At 49.3% G+C, this 21295-nt stretch overlaps 1 protein-coding gene across 4 annotated transcripts; it reads left to right on the top strand.

Annotated features, from left to right (window-relative positions):
- Window positions 1-12622: 12622 nt before the first annotated feature.
- On the top strand, window positions 12623-18063 carry LOC120673272 (auxin response factor 2-like). Of its 4 annotated transcripts, XM_039954038.1 has the most exons (11): window positions 12628-13154; window positions 13278-13529; window positions 13613-13697; window positions 14221-14311; window positions 14393-14557; window positions 15392-15511; window positions 15600-15672; window positions 16383-16548; window positions 16631-17496; window positions 17569-17688; window positions 17769-18063. In XM_039954038.1, exons 1-10 carry the CDS (start codon window positions 12903-12905, stop codon window positions 17629-17631), a joined length of 2133 nt encoding a protein of 710 aa, XP_039809972.1. In that variant the 5' UTR covers window positions 12628-12902; the 3' UTR covers window positions 17632-17688; window positions 17769-18063. The 4 variants fall into 4 exon arrangements, with proteins under 4 accessions (XP_039809970.1, XP_039809971.1, XP_039809969.1 ...); XM_039954036.1 differs by having other exon boundaries at window positions 12623-13529; window positions 15392-15481; XM_039954037.1 differs by having other exon boundaries at window positions 12624-13529; window positions 17598-17688; window positions 17769-18032.
- The last annotated feature ends 3232 nt before the right edge of the window (window positions 18064-21295 follow it).

Here is a 21295-nt window from a genome sequence, read left to right as displayed (position 1 = left end):
GCTATTTAGGTTCGTTGAGACGGAGGGCGCGCCACCCGACGGGTCATCGGGAGATGACGGCCGTCGGCCGAGCAGGGACGGTGGCGGGAAGAGCTCGGGCCGAAGGTAGAATTGTGACGAGATTAATGATGGCGGCGGAGACGGCGGAGTGGAGCCAGAGCGCCGGAGGAGGTGGTGGAGGACGAAGGAGCAACAGCGGGGCGGTGTTCTTCCACGGCAGCACGGCCAATCGCGCGCTAGAAATAGACCCCCCGGAAGCTGGGGATCGATCGGATTCCGACGGCAGCTTTGCCAACTTCCGACGTCTGTGTTAATATAATCCGTCTACGATCCGTACGTGCCGGGTTGAACTATAATTCTATAAATGAATCCAATCCACGCATCAAAGCCATCAATAGTTTTTTTTCCCTTAAAGCTCCATGGATTGGGCCGGGCTGCCGGCGGACCTGCTGATCGAGTTCGCCGTCCGCCTGACCGTCATCGGCTGGCTCAATTTCCGTGCCGTGTGCGCGCCGTGGAGGCGAGCGGCCGAAACGGCCCTGGCCGCCGGGTGCCGGCCGAGGCCCGAGCCCCCGTGGCTGATGCTGGCAGGACGACACACCCATGACATGACTACCGCCACCTTCTTCTCCTTCCTGGACGGTCCCTCTGCCCGAGCCGGCGATCCGGAGCCGCCTGTGGATCGGCTCGGCCCACGGCTGGGTCGTGACCGCCGACGAGGAGTGCTCGCTGCACCTCCTCAACCCCATCACCGGCGCCCAGCTCCCGCTGCCGTGCATCACCACCATGGGTTTCTTCCAGGCCCTGCCAGGCACCGCTAGTGGCAAAGCGACCGGGTTTCTGTTTCACAAAAGATCGTTCCTGGCCGTCCATTGGCCGGAGAGAGCCTTCTATCAGCAGAACAACGAAATACTCATTGATCGAATGCCGCTGTGTTTCCTCCGCAAGGCCGTACCCTACGGGACCCAGCAGGCTCCGGTGGCGAGCACCTCGTCGTGATGATCCACTGTAACACCCAGGTGTTAATCTCTTGTAATTAAAGATAAGCCCGCGATTAACATGATTATTAGCCTTAAACACGCATGAACAAGATCGCTAAATAAAATTTTTGCTAGCAAGTTAACTTATGCGAGAAGGAAATAACTTTTAAAATAATTTTCAATAACGGTTCGAGCCACGTTTGAAATCCAAATCGACCTAATATCAATTTTTCCCCTCGGAATCAACTTGGGCCCAGATAGTCCGGGTATTAGCCCGGATAGTCCGGACTAACTTCCGGATACTCCGAACACCCGCCCGGGATACTCCGGATCAGCCGATCGGATGTTCGATTGTCTTCTCCGCGGACGGTCCGCTAGGGGGCGCGGACAGTCCGCCATCTATTTGAAAACGATCTGTCCGGTATTGTCCAGATACTCCGGATAGTCATCCGGATACTCCGGACCTGGATTTTTCTATTTCATTTTATTTTGTCCTCTGGGCCCCACAATCGTTAAATATCTCACTCTCTCTCCCTCACAGTTCACTCTCTCACTCTCTCCCTCTCGTTTCCTCCTCCTCCTCCTCCTCCTCCTCGACTCAAGCTGAGCCGAGCTCGCTCACGCCGGCGCCCCGGCCATCTCCGGCCGCCGTTCGTCGACCCCTTCCATGAGAGCCCTCCCAACCTCACCTCGCACCTTCTCCACACCTCCATCAGCCTCGCTCGAGCTTTTTCCGGCCGGAATCGGCCCTCCACCGTCGACCTCCACACGAGCACCGTCCGAGCTCCACCCTTTTTCATCGATCCGTTTTCTCGGTCCTCCTCCGCCCAAATCGACCGCACAAATGGGTTCGTGGTGAGTTCCTTCATTTTCCCCACCCTTTCCCCGGCCCTTTTTCCCTGCCGTGCGTCGCTCGCGTCGCCGGCCACCATGGCGTGCACAGTCGTTGGCCTTTTGTTTAGGTTTGCCCGGAAACTCTGGATATAAGTCCGGAATCTACGGATTAGGGGTTTCGAAAACTCTGGATGGGCGTCCGGAAATTCCGGACACTGTGTCCGGAGAATCTATGGTAAAACCCAGAGTCTCCGGTGGTTGGTTTTTTATTTTTATTATTTCAGTGAAAACTTGCTGGTTGCCTAATAAATAAAAAAATGGTAAAAATACAAAGTTAGTTTTTTTAGATTGGTTACGTCTGTATCTACAAGGGAAAAATGTTTGTTCTTGCGAAATGTCCTTTTTGCCCATAGTAGAGTTTAAGTGGTGTTTAGGCTCATTTAATTAGTTTCGGCAAAATCTATTAGTCCAAAAATTATGAAACCAAGGTAGTGGTTTAGTTTTGGCATGTGTAGTTCACTCTACAAGTTTCCGGCCTAGAAAACATAGTGAGGTGTTAGTGAATTCTTCAGGTGTTGGTATATTTGGAAATTTAAGAATAGTTTATAATTAAGAAGAATCAGGTTAAATTAAATTAGAGAGCTAAACCAGTATTATATGACTTAGTTAGGGTCTATTTTCGACCGGCCGGTCTAACCGGTGCTTGGACCGGTCTGACCGGTAGGGGTCCGAACAGTCCGGCCATTTGTCCGGATACTCCGGGTTTGTAGTGGTCTAGACGCTCCGGGTTTAAGTTCGGATTCTCCGGGCTTGGGAGTCCGGATACTCTGAGAATACGTCCTGATAACCCGGATTTAGGGTTCAGAGTCTCATCTAGTCACGACCAATCAGACCGGTTGTGTAGACCGGTCTGACCGGTAGCATTAGGGCAGGCATGAGTAGTTGTATGTAAATCGTAGTATTTATACTCGGTCAATAGTTATTTTGTGATTGTAAAATTATAATTGCATTACTTATTTCATGTGCATTTAATTATCATGTCATATGCATTCATATAGAACCGTGGTGAGAACATCGTCTACGAATGGATCGTGAAGCCCAGGATCGGAAGCAGGATTGGGAAGGAACCTGTGAAGACCCGACCCAATAGTCGGAAGGGCACAAGGCCTTGCCAGAATTAACACTAACTTAGTGTTACCCTCAGGCAAGCCACGGTGCACATCCTATTATTTCAAATTTATGACATCTAAATATGTCTCTATTACTTGTGCATTAGGTTTAGAAATTATTTGGAACCCTAGTTGCATGATCCCTAGGTCCCCTTGAGTTATACTAGTATGTATAGGACGATAGAAGTGCTATGCTTAATGGTTCTCGGTAGAAGACGAGTGATCTCTGGTCACTCGCGAGAAATAGGATGATTAGAAGTCGAGTAATTTCCGGTTACTCGCGAGATACAAGATATATTAATATTTTAGGATATGAGTTGTTGAATTTGATATGTAATGAATGGAGAATTGAGACCGGACGGGAATGATGAGGATATGTAGGTATGACAGCAGGACAGAGTTCCTAGGTGTCTTAGTCCCGTCTGGGTCGGTTAAGGACCGTACCGTTGTTGGCCCTGCTGATCATATTTGAATTGTACTAACCGCATACCGAGAGTAGGAGGTAGTCGAAACCGGTAAGCCGAGCACTGCCTTGCTTCGAAAGTACAGAACTTCTACCCACCCCTTAGGGCGAGTCGAGTGGCCGCAGAGAATCGGAATGCATATGTTTAATTTTGGTGGTCTCTCGTAGGGCTCGGTTGACTATATGCAGGTGGGGCGGTTCTGTAGTTCGAGGCGGGGAGGGTAAGGTTGGTGCGTGTGGTCCGACGGGGCATACGCGTGCCGTGTTGGTTAGGTCCACCTTGCAAGGTTAAATCGAATCGATTCGCCGTCAGTCGCTCTCGGATATGAACACCTTGATCACTGCGTCACATCGTATTATCATGATAGGATGATATATATATATGATGAACACAATGAATCATAATTGATTGCACCACTATGTTTGTTATAGTTGATTTATGCAAATATTAGATTATAGTTAATTTATATAGAATCTGGAGCTAAAATATTGAAATTAAGGAATTACTTTAGTCGCTTTTTCTGCAAAATAAACCACCAGCCAAAAGCCTTACATGTCTAGGTATATGGGCTAAGTTATACTCACGGGTCGGGTAGGTCTTGCTGAGTATTAGTTGCTTAGAGTTTGTTGTTTATCCTATTTCAGGTATAGGAGCTAATTAGGCTTCACATCGGTGGGCTCGATGTGGCGCCTTATCTTCACGTCTCGATAGTTCTCGATTTATTTAGTTGCTTTGTTTATTCTCTAGTAAAAATGCTCTGTAAGTTTGGTTCTCTTCCGTTGCTATCTTTCTTTTGTAAGTTTTAAATTTAAAGCTGTTTGGTAAAATTTTTTATATTATTTACTATTTTTATAATATTTTATCATGCTGGTACCGCCTGCGCTCGCCGTCGTGTGGGACTTCTGGTGTGTTTCGATCGGTCTATGGGTTGAAAGCAGCCTGTCAAATTACACTTAATTAAGTTAATGCACCTGATGCGTTCAGATGATGGCAGTTACGCTTAATTAAGCGTTTTAACTCGACGAGTCTGTTACATCCACGGCCCCAGGTAGAAGCTCGCGTTCGCTCGCCGGAGAGATGCGAGGTGGGTGACGCTGCCATCGCCGTACCTGTTCGACGACATCAATCTTCACAAGGGGCAGTTGTACTCCATGACGGCATGCGGCGCGCTCCTCGTCGGGGAGCCGGACGGCGAGACGTTCAGGTTGCGGGTTGCTGTCCCGGAGCACGATGAAGGCGAGGAGTACGTCATCTTCAAGAAGTACTTGGCAGAGTCGCTGGATGGTGACCTAGTGCTGATATGGAGGGAGCACAGGAGCAGCAATGGGGGAACGGAGAGTCTGATGAGTGATGACAGCAGCACGAGCGACGACGACGATGTTTACTATGCCGAGCCCGATCCAACCCTAGGATTCCAAGTGTTCGTCCTCCGCGAGGGCCGTCAGGGAATGCGCGAGTGGAAGGAGCCGCGTGATCTTGGAGGCGCCGCACTTTTCATTGGCTACAACTCAGCGGTGTTCTTCCCAGCCGGTGAGGTCCCCGGTTTGCTACCTGACTGTATCTACTTCACGGATGACGAGACAGGCATCATCTCCTGGCGTAACAAGCAGGAGCCCCGCGACATGGGGGTTTTCAGCATGAAGAACAAATCGGTAACGCTGATGCCATCGGTGGACCAGCACGCAAACAATTGGCCCCCGCCCATTTGGGTCACGCCATCTATAGATATTTTGAAGGTGTAGAAAAATCACACAAGTTCCAAATGTACACTTCCGAAATTGGTTTTTACTTACGTGCAAAAACATTGATAGCGTTACTTACGATATTGCTATATTATATACAAAATGCAATATTGCACACATCTGTAGTGTCTTGTCAGCTGATCAGGGCACGCGGGCTGTATAAATTGTTGCTTTGTATCCACGCAAGATCGATATTATATTAGCCTGTTATCTTTTCAAATTGTCGCGTGCTTCCTCCATCCTAAAAAAACAAGTCATTCTAAAATTTTAAATTTATCCTAGAAATAAATTATTTTACTCATTCAGAAAATATATGTGCATGCAAAGAATCAATTAGCGTCAAATATTGATAATAAATATGTGTAAATATGGTAATTTAATCTCGTATTAGTTTGGTATAGAATTTCTAGAATAATTTGTATTTTGGAACGGAGAGAGTGTTTTTCAACATGTTAGGTGCTTTCCAATTGTCGTGTGTAATTCTTTTGATATAGGAAATAGGAGTCTAGGAGGAAATAAAAATGGCATTCGAATTGTTAAGTGGCTCTCTCTAACTCTCACCAGATCAGACGCCTATGTTATACTTCTACTGGAAACCTTTTTGAGGCGGACTGAGCACTACGGGCCGCGGGCTCCGGTCGTTTGGGCGTCTAGATTTCTGCTGGGCCGGCCTGTCATGGCAAGACTCGTGAGAGCTGTTGAGGGCCAAATGACGAATACCCAGTGTTTCTAACTACTCGGCAGTTCGAACGTTTCTTAATTTTCCAAACAAAAATAAACGCTTTTCTTTTTGTAAATTTTCGCCTTGAAGGACGTGTTTAGCCGCCTCGCTTTCAAAACAGAAACTGCAGATACATAAACACTTCAGTTCTCCATACTATTGAGGCACGGTTATACATCACTTCTTAATCTAAAAAAAACGGTTATACATCACTTGTGGTGATGAAATTGTCATCCATCGCTGAAGCGGTCTAGAACCGTCGTCTTCTTCTCGCACTGTTAAATGCTACCCGTCATCGCCCTCTTCGCCCCCACCCCACCCTCCACCCTTGGTCTCCGGTGGCGACTCTTGCTGAATTCGACGCCACCATCCGGCGCCATTGGAGCTGCTCGGCCCTGCGCCACCCTAGTCCTGCCGTGAACACCCCTGTCCTAACCTACCTCCGTTAAGCGTCGAGGACCCCACCGCTTGCGTATATCCTCCACGCCCGTGGCTGGTAGCATCAACCGCCTCGTATGGCTCGTTCGCAACTCCCCTCCACCCACTACAGCACTACTTGCCGCCGCCGAGCTTCCTCTGATAAGCCGAAGACGACGCCTTACCCCCACCCTCGGCAACCTCACTACTATAAACGACGCCTTAGGCACCGGTTGAAGAGGTGCTTAGTCACCGGTTTTACAACCGGTACCCCAAACCGAGACCATTGGCCTCAGTCTAGGACACCGGGTTTTTCACCCGGTGCCTTAGACATCTATTGGTACCGGTTAGAAAGACCAACCGGTACCAAAGCATTTTTGGCAAACAAAAAAAAATAAAAGCAGGCATCCTGCTGCCGACGCTCGGGCCCGGAGCTTCGCCTCGTCGCCGTCGCCGCTCCTACTGCCGCGCTCCGAGCCGCTCGTGGCCGCCGCTCCTGCTGCCGCGCTCGGGCCCGGAGCTCCGCCGCCGAGATCCGCCCTCCTCCCTTGGCCGCCGATATCCGCCCTCCTCCCTTGGCCGTCGCCGCTCCTGCTGCCGCGCTCGGGCCCGCTCAAGCAACTGGGAGGAGGGGAGAGAGAGGAGACAGCGCGGCATGCACATACGTTGAGGTTGTCGGGGAAGAAGGCCGGGGTGAGGACGCGGAGGTGGAGCGCCCACTTGTCGCCGTGGAGGCTGACGAGGCCGTCGCCCTCGAGCTGCCGGACCACGGGGTGCGCCTCATAGCGGTCGAACGCGTCTGCGCGCGTCAGGAGGATCTCGCGCACCAGCTCCGGGTCCGCCACCGTCAGCCGCGGCATCGGCCCGAACCAGATTAGGAACATCGGCCCTGTACCGCCGCCATTAATCGATCGATCGATCACCACTCCGGAGCTGGACAAGCAAGCGAATCGTTCGTTACCGTAGATCTTCCTCCAATAGTGGTAGAAGGCGAGCACCCGGGGGAGCGCGTCGTGCGAGTCCGGCGGCGACATGGGCTTGGCGGCGGCCTCCGCCATGAGCGCGACCATCTCCGTGACGCAGCCGAGGAGGATCCGGTACGGCGGGCCCCGCACGCCCTGCCACGCGAAGTGCGCCTCCAGCCGCCGCGGGCGCCACCAGAGCGCGTCCGCCACCCTCGCCACCACGTGCAGGAGGAGGAGGAGCGGGCACGCTCCCGCCGCTCCGCCGTCGGGGGTAGGCCGCTCCTCGGCCCTGCCCCTCCGCCGCCGGCCCGTGCGTGGTGGCGAACTCCAGGAGGCGGCGCGGGTGCTCGCCGGTGTAGGGAGGAGGGGAGGGGGCGGAGTAGGGGAGGGGCCGGAGCAAGGAGGGGCCGCGTGCATGGGAGAGATTGGGAGGAAGGAGAGAGAGTGACCGGGGAGAGAGATGAGAGCTCATCAGGTGCCGACAGTGAGAGACTTTAAAATTTCGCGAGTTGGGAGCACAAGTACCTAACACATGCATTGGCACCGGGTCATGATTTTACCCGGTGCTAATGTCTGCTCTAAAGGCACCGGGTAATGGCACGACCCGGTGCCATTCATGCATAGTCTAATTGGAACCGGCTCATGGTATTAACCGGTACCTTTGATATTCAATTGGTACCGGTTTCTGACGCGGCGCAACTTTTCGGCGCTTGGCACAGGCAAAAAGTACCGGCTATTGCTACAACCGGTACCAATGTTTATGTCTAGTATCAGTACCGGTTGCAACATGAGCTGGTACTTTTGGCCTGGACCTCCTGTCTATACATGCATCCTTTTGTTCTTTCCGCAGTAACCCAAACCCTCCAGCCAGACACCCAACACTGATCGCATTATTGCGTAGCCTCATTGGAGCACGAGAGTGCAGGCCGGCTGCGGCATCACGCGATTTAGATTCTAAGTAGATGCGTATGTTTAGCAGACTACTAGCTAGCGATCCTGATAAGCCGGAAAAGCAGACGTAGTCTGGCCCCGAAAGAGAGCATGCAGAGAGCCCAGCATCCTAACCTATCATGCACACACAGGACGCGCAACTAACTGGCTAGAAATGAATATATGATGGCTTGTCATACAAAGTCGCCTCCCTGCATCCTAAAAAGGCCCCTGTCATCTACTCCAATAAGAAATTAAGAACAGCAATGTCTTGGAGATCCTTCTCTGCCGTGGAGCCTGTTTCCAAACGGACACGTGAACACGATAGGCAGACACGCGAGCTCTCTTCATCTGTTGCAAGATACTGCTTTGAAACTTGCGTGCTCACCATGACCAAAGAGACGGCCGGCGAGCAGAAGTCCGGCCGAGCTCGTCAGGGAAGCCCGGGCACCACACGTGATGCTGCCATGCCGGCCGGGCGTGGCGAAAACTCGCATCCACCCGAGATGCGACCACACGCGGGCCTTGCTTGCTGCAGTTCGTGCTACCCGCCTGCTAACGGCGGCGCGCGCGTGCAGCTGCCATGCAAGTATCCTCGCCAGCTCAAAAAAAGAAAAAAAAGGGCGACCGATGGATCCGCTCCAAGGTCCAAGCTAATCAAAAGCAAATGCGACGCAGCTTTGAGCACGAGCAGATCAAGCGCCGCCCCGAGCGACGCAGTCGCAGCGACGCGAACCGAGACGACAACGCGCGCGTTGGCGCCCCCCCCCCCCCCCCCCCCCCCGGCACCACCCCGTGCTCCGCTCCCCGCTACCGCTAGCTTGCTCCGCGCCGCAGAAAAATGGCAGAGCGGCTTCCCCCGCCCCCGACCTTTCACCGCCGCTGCTGCTCGCGCGGGCAGGCTGATGTCTCGCTGCCCGCCGCAAAGACTAAGGTCGCTCCACGGTCGCAAGCCAACGATGCCTCGACTGTACACGTACTTTCGCAGCAGCTGGCCTGGCGCGGGCCCGCCGAGCGCCGAGCAGGCGCGGACAACGTGTGGAGTCCCCAGGCGGACGGGCACGAGTAGACCCGGTCCTTGGTGGATGCGCCGCCGGCCGGAGAGAGAGCCCAGCCGGCGACGAAGCGATGCGCCGATGCGAGGAGCATCAAGCGTGAAGGACGAAGGACTGATGAAAGAGGGAAACGGGAACAGGGTCCGCGCAGCGCAGGGGCGGGGGTGCTCGCGACTCGCGTCGCGCTCGCCCGGGCGGGCAGGAGGGGCCCAATTGCTGGGGGAGCAGCGCCGCAGTGGCTTCTTGCCCCCAAACAGCATCTCTGGACTCTGGCCCGCGCCCGATAAAAGCGAGGGGAAAGTGAGGCGGACCTAACGCTGCCGCGGCGCTGCTGCTGCTGCGGGCGCCCGGCCAAGCTTGCAGTGCCCGTCCGAGGGGGAGTCCTTTTCCCTTTTACTGCTAGTCTGCTACACCCTCCTCGGTCTCGGTCCTCCATCCCCGTGCCCCACCCTGTTCACGCTCCATACAGATACGTCCATAACGACGCCGCCACGGCCCGTGGCGGGTGGCCCTCGTGCATCTCTCCCTTTCCTCTCCCTGCCCCACCCCGACGGCCCGGGACCGCATCACGCGCGCGAGGACGCGTGCCGGCGTGCGTCGCCGCCGGCCGGCCGGCTGGCGTGCGTACGCGTGCACAGTGGCGGTGGCGCATGCGTGGTACGTACGGTACGGCCGTATCAGCAGCTGGCGCGGCGCGGCGTGGCCCCGCCTGCGTTCTGGTTGGTGTCTTGCTCGATCGGCCTCGCCGGTCGCCACGCCGGGGGGCGCTACACTACACGTCCGCAGTGGCAGCGGGCCAGCGGCCAGCGGCACCGGCAGGGCCATCAAAATTGGCAGCGGCAGCAGCTGCCTCAACAGTCTTACAATGCGATACGAGAGCCATGACCCATCAATGCCCTGCCTGATCTCGGTCTTGCTCGATAAAAGGGGCCTGGCTCGCGCTGGCCAGCCCTAGCCCCTAGCTCGTTGGTGTTCGGGCGTACTCCGACGCAGGACCTTCCCTTGAGGAATTCTTGTGTTCGTGGCGGCCTAACCATGGTGTCACGACGAGAAGGTCATCTGGACGTTGGCACTGCCACTAATATAATGGTAAACCCACCGAGTGCCACGAGGATACGAACAGTTGGTGGATAGTGGATACCCCTTGCCTCCATGAAGTCCATGGAGCCCCCTACAATTTTCAACCATGGTTGAAGGGAGGAGGAAGAAAAGGAGGAGGAAGAGGAAGTGAAGGAGGAGGGTAAAGAAAGGTCGGAAGATAAGCCCTCCAATATCAGCCTGTGGATCCACCCCTACCAACAGTTCTAAACAAGCAAATTCTGCTTTAAGTTCAGATCGAAAAGCATTCATGGCCACCATGGCCATGGACAAGCGCAACCCGACAAAAGCGCCTCCTTCAGCCTCCAGGAGTGCATAGGTGGACGACGCGGGCAAGATTTATTTTTTCTCTTTGAGGACGGGTCAAGTCCAATCACACAATCGCCCCGGCCTCACAATGTATATCTGCAAGAATTGGAAGCATGCATCACGCAGCCTCATTTTGTAGCATGGACCATGACGGACTGGGCCAACTCATGGTTCGGAGGCCAGGGTAACATGGCGATCCAACGGCCGTGAACCGGAGCTCGAGCAGGGGTCCATGTCCATCTCCCCGGAGCAGCCGCAGCTCAACCGACCGCATGCATGTGTCCTGCAACAGAGGACCGGCCCCTCTGCCGCGCGCGCCCATCCAGGGTGGGGGAGCCGCCGAGAGAGCATGGCCAGCAACAACGTGCCCAGATGGCTACAGGGAGTTCGATGGCAGTGTCAATGGGGGGCGCCAGGCCCGGTGGTGGTGGTACCTACCAGGCCACAGGCCACAGCCCACAGGACGCTCGGCGATCCAGGGGCGTACTGTGCCGGTGTGCCCCCGCCCGAGTTTGTCACGATCGGTGAGGGACAAGCGCCGAGTTGTGTTGCGTGGCGATGCCGAACGGATGCCGAACGGCGGTGGCCGGTGGGCGTCGACTGGTTTCATCAGCCGCGAAACGTACAGATCCAGTTGTGCCGCTCACTCGCGGCACGATCCATACGTTTTTTTCCTTGACCATGTACAAAATAAAAACTATTACGCTCAATGTCTTTTTTTAACCAAAGGAAAAAATCCTTTCTGTCTCCTTCAACTTTGGACCGAATCTGCTTTTCCACCTTAGATCACAAAACCGGTTATTTAGACTCCTCGAACTTCCGAAACCGTTCGTGTGACCTCCTATGAGCGGTTTTAGGGTGACGTGGCAGCGGTTTTCTCTTTTTCTTTTATATTTATTTTGACTGAATTTTAAAAAATCATATTAAGTCACAAAAAATCATAAAACAGAAAATTCAATTTTGTTAGACTCCATATGAGTAGATCTATGCAGTGAACATATTATATGATATACTTTTGTATAAATTTTTTGCTGTAGTTTTATATATATATTTATGTAATTAATTTATAGATACAGTTTCCGTTGTCTAATTATGATAAAATTTTTATGAAGGACTAATCTTTATACTGTGGAGCTGTGAAAGTGAATGCGCCATTCACGAGCTCGGCTGCAGAGGCATCGTCAGCATCTTTTCTTTACAACGATACTGTTTGGCCGTTTAGTTCCTAAAAATTTTCACCCAAAAATTTTCACCTCTTCTTTGAACACATGTATGAAGCACTAAATATAATTAAATAACAAAACTAATTACACAGTTTAGATGTACATGACGAGACGAATCTTTTGAGCCTAATTAGGGCATGATTAGCCATAAGTGCTACAGTAACCCACATGTGCTAATGATGCGGCCAAAGGCCTCAAAACATTCGTCTCACGGTTTTCAAATGACTTCTGAAATTAGTTTTTTAATTAGTGTTATAAAAGCCCTCCCGACATCCGGTCAAAGATCGACGTGACACTCAAAAATCTTTGGGTTTGGGAACTAAACGAGCTCTGTGGCAGACTGGTCTGCGTAAAAGAAAAACCTGGCAGCGTGAGCAGTGAGCAATGGGCAATGGCAGCCGTGCACAGTAGCGTCCTCCCCCACCTCTGCCGCTGCCGCAGCGGCTCCCGCCCCTCGGGCTTGCGCTGTCGACCATCGCCGGCCCGGCCCCCTGCTTCGCTACAGTGTTATTCGAGCCAGGCCCATGCCTCTGCCCTCTGAGATGCGAGCGCAGTGCGAGAGAGGCAGAGCCGCAGAGGAGAGGAGAGAGGAAGCGGAGCCAGCCCAGACCGGCCAAAGAAGTGTCAAACAAAACCACCGCGGCTTTATCCGATTCCGCCACCAGCACCAGGGAGGGGAGCGGCAATATTTCAAAGGCCGTAGGCCTGGCTCTCGCCTGCGTCCTACTCGGCTACTCCCCACCACTCCCCTCCCCCGCCTACAAGCCAACCAGCCAGCCATCCCAGCCATTCATGGCCATCACCACCATGTGTCGCCACCCCACCTGCGCCTCCGCCTCCGCCTCCACTTCCCACCCACTCCCCCCCCCGCGCCATTAAGCCCCGGGTCGCGCTCCTCCCGTCGACGCATCGGGCGCTTCTGCTGGTTGCTCGTTCCGCAGAGCCGACCGGAGCGGGGCGGGGCGGGGCGGGGGCGCTGCTAGCTGCGGCCGGCCATGGCGGGCATCGACCTCAACACCGTCGAGGGGGAGGAGGACGAGGAGGAGCCGGAGGCGCCGAGGGCGGATGGCGCGGTGTGCCTGGACCTGTGGCACGCGTGCGCGGGGCCCGTCGCGCCGCTGCCACGGAAGGGCAGCGCCGTCGTGTACCTGCCGCAGGGCCACCTCGAGCACGTCGGCGGGGACGCGGCGCCGCCTGCGGCGGTGCCGCCGCACGTCTTCTGCCGCGTCGTCGACGTCAACCTCCACGTGAGTGTTAGCGTGCGCGCGCGCGCGCGCGCGCGGCGCGGGCTTCGGTCGCGCGGTACGGTGCCCGCGAGCGCAATGTGCTCGAGGTATTGGCTGATAGAGAGAGCTTTTGTTTCCGTGCAGGCGGACGGCGCGACGGACGAGGTGTACGCGCGGGTGTCGCTGCTGCCCGAGGATGAGGAGGCGGAGCGGCGCGGGCGGGCGCGGGCGCGGGAGGACGAGGACGCGGCTCGCGACGGCGAGGGCGGGGGCGCCATGAAGCCGCTCGCGCGGACGCCGCACATGTTCTGCAAGACGCTCACGGCCTCCGACACCAGCACGCACGGCGGCTTCTCCGTGCCGCGCCGCGCCGCCGAGGACTGCTTCCCGCCGCTGGTACGACCATTACGACTGAAGGTCTCCATTGTTGGGCTGTGTCCACGTTGTGTTACTGACTCTGTTGGGTTTGGCGCGTGCAGGACTACAGTCTGCAGAGGCCGTCTCAGGAGCTCGTTGCCAAGGATCTGCACGGCACTGAGTGGAAGTTCCGTCATATCTATCGAGGTACGGCAGGAGAGTTTCCTCACTGATTAAGCTTGGCTTCGTGACTGAATATGAGCTGTACCGGTTATGTGCATTCTGCTTCTTTGTTACGATTCTCTTTGGAAACATGGGTTCCATTTTTTTAGCATGTGAATGAGACTCTGTTTGATGGGATTGCTTCAAATGTGCTCAATGGGCCTGCATTTTCAGACTTCAGTAGTGAGTAGTGTGACTGACCAAATGCCATTTTGATTTTATTTGGATGATGAACATAATGGAACTACACTAGATTGCAGGTTACTGTGTTTGCATCTGTTTCATTTCACTCCATAGGTTTAGGCACATTTCTGAACATATATATCTCAAAGTTAACTCAAATTGTCAGGAAAATTGACCAATATTTAACAAAAGATCATGCAACTTGCAAACAGAAAAACAGTTTCTAGTGATTCCACAAAACATAAAAAGGATGGATTCTTTTGATTTTCGATGACTCCTCAGAAATTTGTGGTCGTGAGTTTCTGATAGGCCTGCTTTATTACAGGCCAACCACGAAGGCATCTCTTAACCACTGGATGGAGCGCATTTGTTAATAAGAAAAAGCTGGTCTCTGGAGATGCCGTTCTGTTCCTTCGGTAGGCAATTTAGCTCATTTTGTCATTAACTGGAACGTACTGTACCTTCACTTCTGTAAAGACTTTTCATCCTTTTTCCAGTGGTGAAGATGGAGTGCTTCAATTGGGTGTTCGCCGAGCAGCACAGCTTAAAAACGTAAATCTTATTCCTGCGCTGCATAACCAGTGCTCAAATCATAGGAATCTAGGAAATGTCACACAAGCTGTGGCCTTGAGGACTGTTTTTCACATCTGCTACAATCCCAGGTAACAAAAGTTTTTTTTTTGTGGTTGTTTTGTTATTATTTGAATGTCTTTATCAGTACATGTTTGACAAGGTTGGATTGACACACAGCTATAGTTAAGCAAGCCTAGAAGGCTGTGCACGCTATATATGCAATAAAAAACAATAGCAAAATGCAAGATCTTAATCTTGTTATTTAACGCCTTGTTTAGAGCCATCTAGTAGCAAGGAGACTCTGAAATCTGAATACTACTTGTTTCAAAACTTCTGATGTGTAAATACATCCTGCCTGCTTTCAAGTATCCCATCCAAATTGTTTGTACTACCTCAATAGTGGCTGCTGTGATTGCTGAGCGCAGGCAGCCCTCTGTCATCCATCCCATTGCATTCCTCTCATAGAGTGCTGTACCGTGGGGATCAGTCGGAGCATGTAGGAATGCCAACCACTACATAAGCCATAGTTGACTACCAAAATCCAACCCTCTCCTGACCATGCAAGTCCTATCCCTTTTATTTCATCTTCTTAGCCCTGCCACATTATCTTGTGTCTCCATAAATACAAGTTAGGCCATGGCATGTGATCCTCAGAATTCGGGAATGATGACAAGGTCCATTTAGATTTTGAGGTTGTTTTTCAATTTTAATCTTTCAAAATGTAGGTAAGTAACAGTGTTATTGATATTAATAATGTCTAATGCTTATGCAGTTCATTGGTGCTACTTTTTAGTTCTTTTTCTAGTTCCAGGATTAAATTTGTGAGTAGTTAGAAGTGTGAGATTTGCAATTTCCTGCTAATCGCTCCCCATTTTGGAGGATGTGTGATGCCTTCCTGCTTTTAATAATTCTTGAACTCACAGGCTAAGCCAATCTGAATTCATTGTACCCTATTGGAAGTTCATGAGAAGCTTCAATCAACCATTTTCTGTTGGAATGAGATGCAGAATGAGATATGAAAGCGATGATGCTTCTGAAAGAAGGTTACTGTGGTGCAATAATAAAGTCAATGGGTTTGGAATGCACCCAGATCATTCTGATTTCACTCATGGTGGGATTCTTTTTTTTTAGGTGCACTGGGATAATAATTGGAAGCAGAGAGGCAGAGCCTATGTGGCATGGTTCAAAATGGAAATCCTTGGCGGTATATTCTCTTCTATCATGATTTGCATATAAGATGAATGCTGATATCAGTTTCAATGTTAGCAGTGTTTCTATGTGTTTTCAAGAATATGATTGCAAGCAAAATCAATGTCTGAGTCCAGTAGTACTTTGTTGACATCCTTCCTGGCTTGACCTTCTGAAAGAACATAGTTTTGTTTGCAACTTGCAAGTCCCTAGGATATTGAAGATTTGAAGGAACAAATCTGTTACTGTACTCATTCCCAGTAAGCTAGTACTAATGCTTAAAATGTTTAATTTCTTTTTTCTTTTTTGCTTTGGTTATTATGCTATTAATCAAGTTTTACTAATCTAGTGCATCTGAAACTGATGTTCAATTAATTCTTTGCTGAACATCATGCCTCTTCGTAGTTGAAATTCATACTTCTAGTTGGTTTGAGCCAGTTTGTCAGTTTAGCTAATTGAATAAGAGTTGCATGCAGAAGCTAAGCTTAATGTCCATGACCGAAGTTTTGTGGTGGGCTATTTGAACCGGCTGTATTGTTTTGTTACTTACCTTCCAGGATATTTGTAGGATGTAAAATTCAAAGCTGTAGTTTACATGCTATTGTGGATCAGACTTCAGCTTGAACCTTGATGCAAAGTTCTTATCCTGTTTACTATGTTAAATCTCCTCCTTCAGAAATCTTGTTTCAGGCTTCTGTATGTTATTGACTGATGTGATCTTGACAGGTCAGATGGGATGATGATATAGAGCGCTGTCGGTCCAATAGGGTTTCTCCTTGGGAGATTGAGCTTACAGGATCAGTTTCAGGATCTCAATCCCATCTGTGCGTTCCGAATTCAAAACGTCTGAAACCATGCCTCCCCCAAGTTAACACGGAGATCGTGCTTCCATGTAGGTAGTTTTTCATGGAAAAGAGCTATTACCCAAGATTTATGTGTCATGCTCAATTTTCTCTCTTTTGCTATTTCGCCAGATGGAAGTGTTTCTTCAGATTTTGCGGGATCTGCCAGATTCCACAAGGTCTTGCAAGGTCAAGAATTTTTGGGTTTCAAAACCCATGATGATACTGCTGTTTCAGCTTTGCAGGCAACTGAAGCAAGAAATTTGCAGTACAATGATGAACATAGTAGCTCTATCAATAACAGTAACAATATCTTAGGGGTTCCAAGATTTGGTGTTAGATCTCCAACTGGAACCCCTGGGTTTCCCTACCATTGCTCAGGCTTTGGAGAATCACAAAGATTCCAAAAGGTCTTGCAAGGTCAAGAAGTGTTTCGTTCTTTCCGAGGAGCTTTGGCTGATGTCCATATAAGGACTTCTGGCATGTATCAACCTGACTGTATGCATGCGACTGGTGCAGCTTATAAATGGCCTACACCACAAGGGTGTGATTTTCGACAGCCAACAAAACCAGTTCTGTTGCAAGCATCCTCCCCATCATCTGTGCTGATGTTTCCACAAACTAGTTCTAAGGTACCTCACTTGGAGTATGGGTACAGCTGCCTGGATAAGGATGACACTGGTAGAAATGATCGGGCTTTCCCTACTCAAGACATGGGAAGAAGCAACCAAGCATTATCCCTTTGGCCTCATCTTGTTTCAGGCGAAGCCATAGATGAATGTACTGGAACTGAGAAGATGCACTCCCCTGTCAGTGATGCAGAGCATGAATCAAACAACGAGAGTACCGTTGAAAATGGCTGCAAAATCTTTGGTATCTCATTGGCTGAACAGGTCCGATCATGTGATGAAGCAGACTCTTGCAATGCAAATTGTAATTCTCGGTTCCAGCCTTCAGAGCCACAAATGTCAAAATCACTAGGCAGCTGTTGGGCCACTGTAAGTGCTTTGTAACCTCCCCCCCCCCCCCCCCCCTGCGTTGTTTTGTTCATTAATTTGGAAGCTCTGCAGGTTCATGAGCAAAGGCCCACTGTTGGCAGGGTGGTTGATGTCTCGCTGATGGATATGATCTGATCTATCCGGCTTATCCATGTAGAAGATGCAGAAAGGATTACCAACTGCAACTTTCATGTTAGTCCGACCCAAAACCTTCTTTCTGGTTGTTTTTTTGTTCCCATGTGCTGATGCCTCCAACCACCGTTTTTTTGCAGGGTCGCAATCACACGCCGGATGGCAGCATGAATCATGGACGCTTATCAAAATTTGTAATGCACCTTAAAGCTTTGAATATCTCATTATTACCTCTATCTCAAGCTACCTTTGTAGCAATTAGTAGTTGTGCGTGAACTACTTGTATCTTTTAAGCTGTACGGTTATGTCAAGCCTTCTAGAGGGCTTGTTTGGATCAGCACTATGTTCCAAGTACTTGAATGGTTTCATTGCTCCTGGGGCAAGTCTTGTTTCGCTATGATTAATTGGCTCATCCTGGTGACGCCATATGTTGCATTGTGTGTGCTTGTCCCCTTCTTGGTTTGTTCAACCAGGAAATAAAGCCATATCAAGGCGCACTCTGCAAAACAGGTTTTGCAGCAGCAGCATCCCTTCGCTCGTAGGAGCTGCTAAACTATTGGTATACTAGGAATTTGCAAGGATTTGGGGATTTTGCTCACGACGGAAATATAAACTATTGGCATATGAGTATGTGGAAAATGAATCACTGGACAAGAATCTCTTTCACCACAAACAAACAACAATCACTTGAATCTCTTTCGCACGAGTACCTTTAATTTAGTGGTATCACTGATTAACAAGCTAATTACTCACAGCATATCACTGAACAGATTGTGAGTATAGAACAAAACAACATCTTAGCATCATCATTACTTCAAATAATATGCTGTCCAAACTTCACAATAGTAACATACTGCCAACAATAGCTCACAAACACATCAACCCCATCATCTATCTACTCATCAGCATATCAAAGAACTCGTGTATACATGGTTAAGCAATTTCTCTTGTTCCATTGGGTCAATAAAGAAGAGAAAAGCTAAACACAAATAATTAAAGACCCGGCCTTGCTTCCGGAAGAAAAGAATGAAGTCAACATTCAGCAACCTCTTTGTTGCCATGCACACGCATACAATACACAGTACAAACAAAATGGACTAGCGGTGCCCTTTTCGGACATGACAATTGACAAGTGTCCGGGTCACTACTTCATGACAAGTAAACCCCGTGTGTGGGTACCGTGCACGCATTCGCCTCGCGACCAGTTGCGGACTTGCGGGTTTAATGGACTACTGCATTGGACGATTGCACTGCGACACTTGCTACTACTTGCAGTGCTACTACCTACCTTTTGGCCTTTTTATGGCCAGCCATCGGCGTGGAAGAGATTATACAATGTTTTGATCTATGTGTGCGTTTTCCATGGTTTCTGCCTGGTTATACTGCATGCACCGTCCTGGCCATACCACTCATGAGTCATGTCAAAATGCTTAGCCACCTGGCCGGCCTAACCGAATATTTTCGAACCCGTGTTTTCTTTCAGCGCGAGCTGATTCGCACTCGAGTCAAGCTTGGCTCTCTCCTTTTGGTTCAGGTCGTTTGTGCAATGGGATCCACTCACTTTCAAGTCTGGAAGAGGATCAACACAGCTCTGATCCACCGGTAGTTGCAGAACAAGGTCACGCACGGATAAATAGCCAGTCACTCAAATTCCGTGCCTTTTTTTTAGATAATGAAAAAGGTTCCGGCTTTAAACCTCTCTAGAAAGAGGCATCAGTCCAAAATTATCACAATCACACACTCAGAGTTTAAACCCCACCATGTTAAAAACTAATGAACAATACGCAAAATGAAGAATCATCCATCGGATGCGAAGAACTGCAAAGCTTAAGACTCGAGAAGCTGGCATGCTTCGACTAACTCCTCCCTTCGGTCATCAATATGCTGCAACAAAGCTCACCACCGGAGCCAATGTGTCCCCTAAAAAGCACATACAAAAAAGTTTTTGGTCTATAATTGTTAAACTCAGTATTATTCCGTGTGAGCCAAATTGACCAGCATATAGCTGTGGCTCCCGTCAATTATATTGTGCTTGTGCCCTCCGTGCTTAGACCAATTATTAAATAATTATTCTATATTTACTAATAGTGGTATACCTAACACAATATAAATTGCACACCATAGAAATTTTGCATAATGACATTCAACAAACAGATGTTGGATAGTTTCCAGCTTACTACAAAACAACATGCTTTATTCACATTCCAATTCCTTCTAGCTAAATTGTCTTTTGTTAGGATCACTCCTTTTTAATATACCACATAAATATTTTTATTTTGAGAGGAATCTTTATATGTTAATTTTTTGCGGAGCTTTCAAACCGTTATTGACTAGGTGCCTATAAATTGAATTAACTGTGGATGCCCCACTTTTATGTAGATTTCACATAAACAAATCAATCCTCTTATTTACATGAGTTGCAATAAGGCTATACCACTTGGTTAATTTATCTCCAACTAAAGCTCTTCTGATGGAGATATTAAGTAGGTTCGAACTAAGTACTTCTGTAATAGTTTTATGTTTTCTCCGTACAATATTAAATAAATTAGGGAACTGATCTTTCAGCTTTTAGCCACCTAACCATTTGTCCTTCCAAAGTCTAATTTGATTACCACTAACCAGCTTGAACCTTCCTAGATTTAGGAATCGGTTTTCTAACCCCATCATGCTCGACTAAAAATGTGAATCCCCCACTTTTTTACTTGTTTGGCTTAAAGTTATATTCTTCAAGTATTTGTTTCTAGCAAATCTTGCCACAAACCCTCTTCATTACATAATTCATGAAGCCACTTGTTCATGTGGTATTTGTTTTGTATTCCTAATCTTGTATCCCTAATACTCCTTGTTCTTAAGGTTGGCAGAGAATGTTCCATTTGACCAACACATATTTGTTTTTATGCCTGTCATCTGCCAGAAGAATCTTGACCTCTAGTATTCAATTCTTTTGATGATTTCTAACAGAATCTAATAAAAAGAGAGCATTAACATAGACAGACTAGAGAGCACAGAATTAACTAGGACCAAAAGACCCCCTACCGATAGGAGTTTTCCTTTCCATCCACTTAGTCTTTTTTTTCCTATCTATCCTTTATTGCCTTCCAATCCTTGTAACCTTTTTCGACAACTTTCTAAAATGCATGGGGATCCCCAAATAACGAAAGGGATAAGAACCTATTTTGCGACCAAATAATTGTGAACCTTGATAATCATGGTCTCTTTTGTGAAAATTAATTTTAACTTTTGTGAAAATTAATTTTAAGATCAGATAATTATTCAAAAGCAGAAAGAAGCAGTTTCAAATTCTTTGCTTTGCTTGTTCAATATCATACTTTGCATATTAAAAGATGGACAACTCACCATCAATTAATTTTGGTACAACCTCTTTCACTTTTCCCTGGTGCTGAGGCAAGCGAGCTGATTCGCTCTCGAGTCAAGCTTGGCCAGTCACTTTCTAATCAGCGCGCCAGATGACTGCTCGTGCATGATCTCGGACAGCAGTCAAGTTCCTTTTTTTATACTTTTCTCATCCGTAATTTTCTAATTTCGAAAATTTATATCTTATGCACATAAATTTTATATATAATTTTTCTCAAACAACTTCTAAGGGAATATTTTTCAGCACATTTTTCATGATTCACAATTTTTACGCATAACTTCTTCAATCAAA

This window comes from Panicum virgatum, chromosome 5N (genome assembly GCF_016808335.1).
Source record: "Panicum virgatum strain AP13 chromosome 5N, P.virgatum_v5, whole genome shotgun sequence".
NCBI lineage: Eukaryota > Viridiplantae > Streptophyta > Magnoliopsida > Poales > Poaceae > Panicum > Panicum virgatum.
This window is presented reverse-complemented; position numbering and strand designations above follow the sequence as displayed.

Excerpts from the sequence above, each read along its gene's own strand:
- LOC120673272 (XM_039954035.1), top strand. The coding sequence starts at position 12,903 with ATGGCGGGCATCGACCTCAACACCGTCGAGGGGGAGGAGGACGAGGAG. Across the intron at positions 13,698-14,220 it reads GTTCCGTCATATCTATCGAG|GCCAACCACGAAGGCATCTC; the intron begins GTACGGCAGGAG and ends GCTTTATTACAG. Across the intron at positions 14,558-15,391 it reads CACATCTGCTACAATCCCAG|GCTAAGCCAATCTGAATTCA; the intron begins GTAACAAAAGTT and ends TTGAACTCACAG.